The 11,030-nt window shown below is 52.9% G+C and overlaps 1 protein-coding gene across 1 annotated transcript; it reads right to left on the bottom strand.

Moving 5' to 3' along the window:
- Nucleotides 1-782: 782 nt before the first annotated feature.
- Nucleotides 783-10,334, bottom strand: CSUI_000715 (adaptin n terminal region domain-containing protein; the record flags this gene model as incomplete). Its single annotated transcript, XM_068060946.1, has 8 exons — nt 8,791-10,334; nt 7,151-7,813; nt 6,278-6,413; nt 5,074-5,228; nt 4,107-4,332; nt 3,225-3,361; nt 2,423-2,671; nt 783-2,108 (listed from the first exon to the last, which is right to left on the bottom strand). Exons 1-8 carry the CDS (start codon nt 8,899-8,901, stop codon nt 783-785), a joined length of 3,003 nt encoding a protein of 1,000 aa, XP_067927071.1. The 5' UTR covers nt 8,902-10,334.
- Nucleotides 10,335-11,030: the final 696 nt, after the last annotated feature.

Here is an 11,030-nt window from a genome sequence, read left to right as displayed (position 1 = left end):
GTCCACTGGGGCAGAAGCAAAGCGCTGACTAGGACGGAGAGACGCCCTGGTGACGGCCGGAGTGTGCCAGCATTAGAAACGAGAAGTGTCGAGCAGGTTCCGTCTTCAGCTACGCTGTGTGCTAAGCCAGCTCATCGTGCCGCCCTACGTTATAAAAGCTGTTGCTCCCCCAGTGGCTGGCAGTGCCTTCTGAAAGCAAGCGTCGATTCCGGGACACGATCCCCTGCACTGGCTGCATTAAGAGCCTCTGCGCTTGGAGAGGGTGGCTATACAGTCTGGGGAGGCCAAGCGGCGCTCAGGGCTCCCTGCTTAGACGGCAGGTCCCGTCTAATTGTTCACGTCATGAGTTGGAGGAATTATGCTCAGCCTTTTCGGCGAGTTCATTCCCAGTAAATTCACTTCTTCAGAAAACCCGGCAGTTTAGTCAGTCAAATGCCAGCACCTGCAAATGTCCAGTTAGCCATCCGCACAGAATTCGGGTCACACGCTCGTTTGAACTCATGATGTCCCCCGGACTGGCACACACAGTCGCGTCGAAGCTGCCCAAGCTGTAGTACGACAGGCAGCATTATAAGTGTAGGATGAAAAGTATGGACTCTACACCCAACGAAGCACGACAAACCTTCTCAGAAAAACACCAAACAAACGAAAAGAAAAAGCTGATGTATGAAGAATGCAATCGAGCATATGAAAAGAGCGACGATCTGTAGGCACGCCGACAGGAGAACAGTACGTGCTGACGGCCCCGCTTAGAAAACTTTATAACCCATCTAGCGTGTGTACTAAAGAAGTCCAGGAGGAAAGTCTGACACGTTCACAAACTTCTGTTGAGGTACTCCGTCTTTTGTGAACGAGATCCTACACTTCATCAGCAAAGGCTTGCCCTTGGCTCCCATTCCTCCAACACCACTCTCCGGACAAGAAACCACATGCATTTCCTGTGTCACAGCCGCTTTACTCTTCCTCGGGATGGACGTTCCCGATGCCGGCAAGATGGATAGTTTCAAGTACTTGGGTACTGCGGCCTCGAAGAGTAAGTTGGAAATGTCTTTCTCGCCCTGGTTGCCAAACTCTGCGCGAATCTTCACAGTAGCAGACATTGGGTTCCCCCCTTGTTGCTCCCGCGAGCAAACGAAATCTACGCACAAATCATCTTCATTCAAAATACGCATACCCGATGGGCCGCTACCATTCCTACCCCCCGCGCCGCCATTCCGACTTCCTGTCAAGTCTCCTACAAAGTCATCAAACGGCGTAGACGGTGTCCCAGGTGCTTTCTCCCCAGAGATGCCCGCCCCTGGCCCAACAGGTGACGTCGAGCTTGACAACCCGAAGACATCATCTAATCCGCTCGAGTCACCGGCACCCCCCGCCTTTGAAGAATTTGTCGAGATGACGTCGAAGGTACTGTTGGTCACAGCGACAGGAGGTACGGGCCCTGTCCCTGTGCTGGATATAGAAGTTCCTCCTAGCAGATCCGCAAGGATGTCAATGCTGTCTGTCTTAGTCGGAGCAGAAGTTTGAACTTTGGGCGCGGCACCAGCAGTTGCTGTCTGGGGTAAAGCCGAAGACGAGGAATTACTTTCAAGGCCCATTAAGTCCACTAAATCGAGAAGGTCGCCTGCCTGCGAGGAAGATGGCGCTTTCGTGTGTGTACCAGAGCTAACTCCATTGTGAACCGCTGTCTGCCGATCCCCATCGACTCTCTCAGAGCTTTCTCCAGCTGCAGCCGGAGCGGTCGCACTTCCTCCGCTCCTCTTCGAAGCAGTGAGCCCACCAGTGTCGAGAGGTACATCGGTGGCGTCAAAGCATACCTCGCCAACAGGTCGAGACGGGGGAGGAGTGGCGCTGTTGCTGTTGTCTTCTGTGCTCGTAGTCCGTGACGGTCGCAGAATGGCCGATGTACTGGAGAAGCCATCCCCTAACGTCTCGAGGCTGCGACGACTTGCCAACTTAGCGGAGTCGCTTACCGGCATGCGATCAAAGATCGTACCATTCTGTCGCCACTCCTCTGTCACCAGCAAGTTGATATACTCGGAACTGCGTTGTTGGACCTCTTCACTCGAACTCGATTCAAACTTCTTCAATAGCCCGACAAGGCGATCGTGCTATACGCAAAGAGATTCCACCAAAGTAAAAAGCAAGGACGGTTAAATACCGTCTCCAAACACAAGAACCTGGTATGTTCTAGCCCTGAGTGCTCCCCTCGTGTTTCAGACCTACGACGATAGTCACTCGGAGAGACTCTGCACACACAATGGTACCTTGTCCGTCCGCATCCATATGGAAAAAGGAACCGGAGACACTCTGGTGCCTTCGGACGCATGAGAGGGTGTGTACAAGGGCCCAGACAGCTCTGACATATACTTATACAATTCATTAAGTCTTGGTCTTCCCGTTCGTTCACCCCGCTGCGGCTCACCTCCGATGGCAATCTCGCAGCCAGTTTCGCAGCAGCGGTTAGCAGGGTCTGCGTCAGAAGAATACGTTTCTGCTCAGGGAACTTTGACAGTTGGTCTGCCAAGCTGAAAAGCAGATCTGTCACTTGGGAAGGTGCAATGCGCAAAGACTCCATCGTTACGGTACCCGCACTGCCGCTTGTACCGAGAAGATGTTGCTTGTCTGATTTTACAAGAAGGTCACCAAACTCCCCGATGCAGTACAAGCCCGCCTGAAAGCACGTGAAGAAGACGTAAGACTATGGTGTCTGTCCATGCAAGGCCTCACGTTGCACTGTGGTGCATGTGAGGAGAAAAGAGGAAGACAGGAGTTGATGGTGGAGACACGCCCGATGCAAGTGCACGTGGAATAGAAGCTCGAGACCAGAAAGAACACAGACACCCACGGATAAAGGACTGTTCGAGAACCGATCCTGGACTACTTCGTCCCCACACACAAACGATGGAGTAAGGACAGCAGTGGAGATCCCTACATTCAGGTATGACTCGAGATACGGTCATTGTTAGGAGGTCACGTACGACTCTTCAGAGATCAAGGCATTTTTTCTGTGGCCCTCCTCCCGCGACACAGCCTCAGAATAGACGAAAGATGTGCAACCGCGGGCAATCATTCCACATGACAGTACTTGAGGTGGCAGCTGGGAGTGAAGATGAACGGTAGACAAGGCGGGGCAGAAGGTGCTCCTAAGGAACCCGCATGCCAAGTGATGGTCGGCAAATAAGGGGGAGCAAATCGGCTTCCGAGACGCAGGAAAACCTCCTGACCTGCCAGAGTGCAGCGTTGGTTGCAAAATTGTCTTGAAGAGAAAAGAAGAACTTGTGAACAATGTAGCTATGCAGAGGAGGCGTTGACACCACGAGGTCGACGAACGAGTAGATAATGGCGTCGTCTACCGAGTTGCCTAGGTACCAAGAAAAGCAGGACACGTTAAGTTCAACACCCGTGTGCTCGCAACAGCCGGTCACCATCACTACTCATGAAACGCAGGTTTGCGCTGCTCAGAGTCGAAGCCCAGGAGGTACTCGAGCGAGAGAATCCGCAGACAGAACAACGCCACAGCACCCTGCGACACGCACCCTCCGTCAGACCACGAAACAGCAGTGCGCGCGCGAAGCTGTGCTGAAATCTCTCTGTTACCGCCCACCGCCTCCGGAATCGACGAACAGAAGTGCAAAACTCCGAAAGAAGAAGCGCCAGCTGAGAAGGCCGCTCTTCAAAGTGATGACTTGCACGTTTCGGAGCGGGCGAACACGTGAAGACAGATAGGAGGTACGGTTGTACATCGGACGATACTTGGTTTGAAACCCCTCCACAGTAAGCAACGCTTACTAGGCGTGTCAAGCAACCGCCGGAGACCAAACTACCTGAGTACACCTGCATCCACGCTGCCCACAGATGCATCACTGTAATTTGACCACACCGACACGTGATAGGAGACTCCCGCGCTAGCGCATGCCACACTGGCGCGGGTTTCTCTCTCGCCTTTTCTGACGTGTTCACTCAACAACTCACACGGGCACTGTAGATGCCTCTCAGTGGCGATGCAGACACAGTTTCCAACGTTTCTCTGATATCCTCCCTTCCTCTGTTCAGTTGATTTATCTCCTACAGCACAAACGCCTGAAGCAGAAGCGCACGACTTTTACCTGCGAGGACCATGACTTTGAAGAGAGTGTCGACCTGCCACCTTGTCGTCGGTGCGTGGCGGTGAGTCGCTACGGCAATTTTGTTGATAACTAGCTGCTTGAAATCTGCATCATTGAGCATCAGAAGGAAGTTCAGCAGCTCCTTCACGAGACCCCGTACGTTGTCGTCTGTTATCAGACAGAAGATCACGTCCACCGCACGCCGTCGGAGGGAGAGGTCCTGGTCCTATAATGACACGGACAGAAACACGAGACAGACAGAAAGAGCGAGAATAGAGAAAATCACTAGACATTCCAGATGCTGAGTTCGACTGACTCGACCGCATCATCTCAACGTAACACGCTCTTCTATGATGCGTCCTCCTAGAGACGTCGGTATCTCTCCAAGTTCTCCTGATTCTCTGACAGACCCCGGAGACCAGCCTTACACACATGGAATCTTGAGGCAAGTCGTAAAAAGACCAAGTGCCGCGCTCGTCCGACGGTGCAAGCCCGGTAAGATCACGTGCTCATGTCAGCAGGGTAGACTAACATAGTTGAGAAACAATTTTCCCGGAAACTGAATACATTCGCTGTTACCCCCGAGGAGGGTGAAACTAGAACACACGCTTTTCTGATCCCGCTGTACCTGGCCCACCGCGGTACCGCAGAAACCTACATCGGACGAAGCGAGTGGCTCCACAGTCTCGTGTCGCACCACTCCTCCATGGAAAGCAATGGGACTGAAAGCCGACTGATGCTAGGCCCGCGTCTGCAGTGAACTTCCAGAAAAGAGCCAGGGGGGCGCTATAAGTACTCAGCAGAGCCCGTGGCTAGGTGGCGCGCTCGAGCTCCAGTAAAGCCCTGACAACATAAATGTACGACCTCTGTACAACACTGCCCTGCCACCATACAACACCTCCACCATGAGAGGCACCTTGGCCGACAGTTCAAAATCAACCATGAAGTCCGAATCCTCAGGACTCACCTTCAGACACTCGAGCAGCGTGTCGCGGTGTCTCATTACGGCCTTGCTATCCACTTTGACCACCTGTTGAAGGGTTCCAAGAGCAACGTATTTCACATTCAGCTCACGTGACGAGAGAAAGCGTCCGAGCAAATTCACACCGAGGACTCGTAAACCTGAGCGAACACACCAGGGAACGAACCCGCAACAGGCATAACAGCTCACTTTGGTTTGAGAAACTTCTCGTACACCGTCAGTTACCTACACATCACTGTAGCAAGAATTGATTCACGCTTTGCACATCCAGGTGAAAAGAGGGCACAGCAACAGACACTTAATCGAGCCGGTTGGCAAGGGCAGATGGAAAAAAAGACACACCACGGCGCTATGCGCTCCACATCAAGAAGCCGACGCACCTACTACTCAAATATGACTTCACAGAGTTATATCTAGCGAAGCCTTACGTCTCTTCTTGCATTCACGATGGCGGTTCTGTAGACGTGCGCGAAGTAGAGGTTCGTACACCAGACTGCACCGGCACGGCAGTCAGGAGTACAGAGCTCATTCGTCCGTTTCATAGGAAACAAAAAACAGCCTGCTTCACTATTACAACCGGGCGAGCTGTAATTACCAACGAAGCAGAAAAGACCATCAACATACAGCGCGAGTAGAATGCCTTCTCCGCCTACTTGAGTCGAGCAAAAGTGTCGAACCCCACCAGAACGGTTCCCTGCATCCGAGAATCTGCTCGGCTCTCAAGAAATCTACGGCGGCGGCATCCCTTGTGGCCTTCACTCTCGGTTTGGGAGAGCGAAAATGTATAAAAGCCAAAGTCCGCATAGGCATGGATACTTAGAATCGCAAAGCGGTGCGGCATGTAGGCGCACTAGCGAGGGCTCCTCGCTCTTGGAGACACTGTCTCCACTGCTCAAGTCTCCCAGGTATCAAGAGGGATGACAATGTACAGACAAACGATGCACTCCACTGCCATCAACTAGAGCCTATCAAAGCGCACGCGGCGACTGAGACTATCGCAGAGATGCGTGAACCAACTCATGAGGTCCTAAGGAAAAGCCCGCAAGAGCTGTTCGTGTGTGTGATAGCTCGTATACAGCCAACAAGAAACGTGGAAGATAACAAGCAGATAGGGAAGGCCACACCTCTAAGCTACTGAAAGCGCCGACGAGACCGGCTGAAAGAGAAGCCTTGCCGCGCTTCACCTTACCTGGATCATCTTCGATTGCCATAATAGTCTGGACGCACTCATACAAGACGCTGTTTCCAACGTTCTTCGCACCCTCCGTGTTCGTCGCAACATGAGCGAGAACATCACTCAAGGATGAGCTCGCAGCTGCATTCCCCTGCACGAGCCCGACACGCGAAAGGCACACTCACCCAGAGTAGTCTGTAGGGCGACGGCTTTCAAACCACAACGAACTCCAAGTTCTAATCCCTATAGCTTCTATTATTCGTGCGGTGACAGGACCTGTGCTCTTGAGAAGCAAATATTGGTATCGTCACCATCTCCGGGCAAACTCACTGGCATTCCTGTCAGTCTCCGAGCCAGCAGCTGCTCCACCCCCCCCCTCGCTTCTTTAACTGACACCTTGATCGCACGCAGCACCGGAACATTACACTCGGCTACAAACACTCGTTTGGCTCTATTGCACCGAGAGAACTTTATATCAACGAGACGGACAAACAAAAACACAGGAGCTCTCTAGTCTTAGCCGGGGCGAGCGAAGCGATTCCCGGGCACACCTTCCAGGACGACGAGAAGACAGCTCAACCGCAAGCGCTGACCTCACTACTCCCGCCCTGCCTGCCTTTCTCGGCACTCCAACATCAAATCTACCTTTCTTTCTGGACCACGAGACAAGGTACCCGACAGCCAGGTGTTGTTTCTTCTGTCTCCAGATGCCTCATGGATTATGTCCCCAACCTGGTAACTCCTGAGCCCACCACAGCTCCCTGCCGGAATGTGGCCGGGAACACATCACTGCATCCTGAGGTCGACTACGACCGCCCACAGAACCTGCTGAGAAAACAGCGTCTCCAAGTTATCATAATAGGCCAGCTTTAAGTCTTATTCTCTTACCTTGGCAAGTTGTGCGAGGACTCTTAACAGCTTGCACTGCAAGAAAGGATCAGTGATGCCGGCGATGTCATACTCCGCGGCGTGTGCATACCCCGCTGTCAGACAGGCTTTGAGACTTTTGACGAGAGCAGGGAGATGCACCCTAAGCGACTCAACCAAGCTTGGATTTCTTTCTAACAACGCCATGAGAAGAGCGCATGCAGAAATCAGTACGCCATGATTTCTGTCCGCTAGCAGGGCTGGCAAACAAGCCGCAAACTTGTCCTCGCAATCAGGAACTTTTTTGACTAGCCGAACACCACAAAGGGCTGCCTTTTTGCGAATAAACGGGTTGCTACACCGTACAAGATCTTCAACCTGAGACGCGATAGCTGCGCACATCTCAGATGTGCCGATATTCCCTAACGCCGTCAGCGCCATTCCGTTCACATATTGATTGGGATGCTGTAGATCATTCTTGATACTGTTTGTTGCCAGCATAAGAACTTCGGACTGCTCATCAAGGAGACAGCTTAGGCCTAGATATCCCACTCGCTTCTCTGCGAAGCGCGGAGACGCCAGCAGCTTCAGACACTCCAGCTGAGCAAATTGCGTCGGGTACCCCAGCATAGATATGAACAGCACCTTCGCCACATTCCGATGCCGGTACCGTCCGTCGCCCTCCTGGGAACAAAGGAATCAGGACAGCCAAGCCTCCAAAAGGTACCTAACCGTGACTGAGCCACTCCGGTCCCTCAGTGGGTTCTGGGGGTGGCCGCCTTAAGCTTCCAACCTCCAGCCGTGATGCCTGCGTCCAAGGAACACAACTGTCATTGACGCAGTAGGCCGTCCCGCCCTCAGACTGTACACGCCCGTGTACACGCGCCGGAGAAAAAGAAACAAGAGGGTAACACTAGAAGTACGTACGTTTGTATACGGACATACACTCACATACACTTGAATACCACAAAAGGGTAAATTCACCCCCTAGGCTGGATGCAAGAAGATAGTACAAACCAAAGTCCGATGCTGCACAAACAAATGAAACATCTCGATAGAAGACTATCTGAATGCTTTACTACGTTGTACCCTCTACTTACCGCAAAGCAAGTTGCGCACTGCCTGACGAGGCGTGCTCGCCCGAGACCAGGTACAGCTACGTACAAGTGGTGTGAGCACAGATCCATTCTACAGACGGAACACGATCGGACGCATGCACTTGCTTTCAAGAGCACAGTTGAATCGGAGAAACGTTGAGTCCCACAAGCCACTGAAGTACCTCCCTCCCCCCATACAAGCAGGGGCATGCATGCCCGCGTATCCGCCTTTCTCTCATTCTGAACAACATGCTGGTCCGTCACAATGAGAGCTTTCATTAGATAGCAGCTGCAGACGCTAAAACTCCACGGAAGCAAGCCCGTGTGCACGCAGACCGTAGGCGTAACATGGTGAAACGGGCGCCTATCCGAGAATCCATTAAGCTAACAGCGAATCCCGGGAATCAGAAAAGATGAGAAACGCAGGCTACACCCGAGAAGGCGACTTGAGTGTTTCTGTACGAGAAAGACGCAGCACGTGTGAGGGCTGAGAAAAACAGAAGCAGTTGCAAGGTGTCACGGCACCGCAGACATGCTTCCCGAAGCTTTGGCGTAGTCACTTGCCTTGAATGCCGTGCGGATCTCTGCACATTCCTTCGAAACAACGGCCCGCTCATCGGCAGCGGTCTTGGCCGCCCGAGTGTTCCGAATAAATTCCCGGAGCTTGCAGCTCATCTTCGTGACGAAGACACGAGGCAGACTACGGCGACTGGTAGAAAAAAAAGCTCGGAGAATGGCCAACGAGGCGAACAGACATCCAGTGCCTGTCTCCCCAGCACGGAGTAATGAAAAACGCTATCTTCTTTTGGAAACCGAAAACCCCAAAATTCACGCGGAAGCAGGCAGAGAGCATGAGAGGAGCAGATATTCTCCAAGGGGAAGGTGACACGGAACAAATTGCAGCCGTTTTACTCACGGCTCGGCCGCCGCCCGTTGACGGACGTTTCCTCTTCTTCAGACGTCCTACTATGAAACCGAACCAACACCGACAAGGTGGCTGCAAGTGAGGACACTAGCAAAACCGAACAGCTCTGGAGCCGCAAACACAGAATGCTTTCCCCTATCGTCCTCGGGCCCCGTTACGAGGTCACAAACAGACAGAAAATCAAACCATAATATCTGCTCCTCCCTGCCGAGAAGCCACACAAGAGTTCTCGGGATTCCCGTACCCACCCAGGTTCAATCCAGGAGTCTCCCACTCTGTGAGCTTGTCTCCCAGTTCAGACGTGGAGACGGAAGTGGAAGAGGTATGAAAACGTAGGAGTGGCGGGAACGAGGAGAGGTTACGACGCAAACCATTCCTAGAAGAGAGCCGAAGAAAAGCAGTTTACTGGTGAATGACGCATCGGCAGCCAGGAACCATGACCGGACTGAAAAACAGAAGAAGGGGAGACGGACGGCCAAGACCAAAAAAGAGGTTCTTTTACAATCCAGGCCATTACGGAGCTTTGACCCAGCTGGGGAGAAGCCACAGCGAGATGCTGATTTAACAAAACTACCAGCTAATCCTGCTTTCAAAGTCTCGATGGCCGTGCAAGGAAAGCGAGAGTCTTGGACAAGAGCTCTCGAACTCGCTCTCTACAGGTCTAACTAACGGGGGATGCCGAGAGCACGCGAAGTGAAAGGAACATACCGGACGGCAAGAAGGGACGGCAGATGCAGAGTCGCTTAAATTGGGAAAGAAAAAGCGCCAAGATATCCCAGAGAGAGTAACGCTGCGTGCGGCCAGCGCTCGAGTCGCGTCCTCTCGGAAACGGGTCATGCAAAGGAAGCAGAAAGCCTAGAAATTACGGTGGAACAGGCGACAAACAGAGACACTGAAAGTGTTACTGACTTCAACTCGGAAACGAAGAAGCAAACAAGAGCCTGCAAAAATGCGAAGGGGAATCGAGTGTAAGAAACAAGAACGCTGGTGAAACGGACCAGAGGACACGAGGCAAACAATGGCAGCCACAGAAGAGCAAGGCACTCCCAAATAAAGAGTGTATGCGCCCGGGGTGACAGTCCAGTTAGTAGGAGGGACTGGAAACGCCTAAACGGCCCTCAAGGCTTAGGGCAGGACTTTCTGTTCGCTGGAATGAGGAGGCGAAGCCCTCACCGTTTCTGCCACAAACCTGTAGCCTGTTTGTGGACCCGTAAGTAGATGCCTCTACAGCCTTCACCCCCCGATCCCGAGCGTGACGACCCGCTTTTCATGCGCGAGTTGTGGAACGAAACTACACAGCTGGTTGTTGGCAGTCCATCCTGACGAAGCCCCGAACCAGCCAGCGTCCATAGTACTCTATGGAATGAATACCTCGGCTTCTTTTCAGAGAAAGTACCCCAGTGATCCAGCGTTATACTCGGCAGGATAGAGTGTAGAGAGCGATGCGCTTTTCCTGCTGCCGGGTCCGCTTGTCGGGGTAGGCAGACCTTTGCCGGCGGGGGAGCGTATCTGGACTAGAGTAGTACGTTGAAAATTGCCGCCTGCCGTCAAGTGGGCCTCTTGACGTATCTTTTTAGAAGCGGAGGGGGGACAGGAGCTCACGTGTAAGTCGTGTCTTGTCAGGCGTAGGCCCCTCCTTGTGTAACAGGTTAGCTTGTCGCCACTAGCAGTAAGCACTAGAGGGTGCAACTGCCACTCACGAAACCACCTACGAAAGGTGGATTCTAGGTTCTCTGGGGTGCTGGACAATGTAGCGTTGCTCAGCCACGGCTGAGGAAGAAGTCCTAGTGGAACCGGGATCTCGCCAGCCAGGGGGAGGGGCGCGCTGGGACGGCAAAGCTTTTGCCGGAGTGCCTGAGCTCCAGTTTGGACTCCTAGA

The sequence above is a fragment of the Cystoisospora suis genome (genome assembly GCF_002600585.1).
Source record: "Cystoisospora suis strain Wien I chromosome Unknown contig_283, whole genome shotgun sequence".
NCBI lineage: Eukaryota > Apicomplexa > Conoidasida > Eucoccidiorida > Sarcocystidae > Cystoisospora > Cystoisospora suis.
The sequence above is the reverse complement of the archived record's forward strand: the minus strand, read 5'-3'. Positions and strand labels throughout refer to the sequence as shown.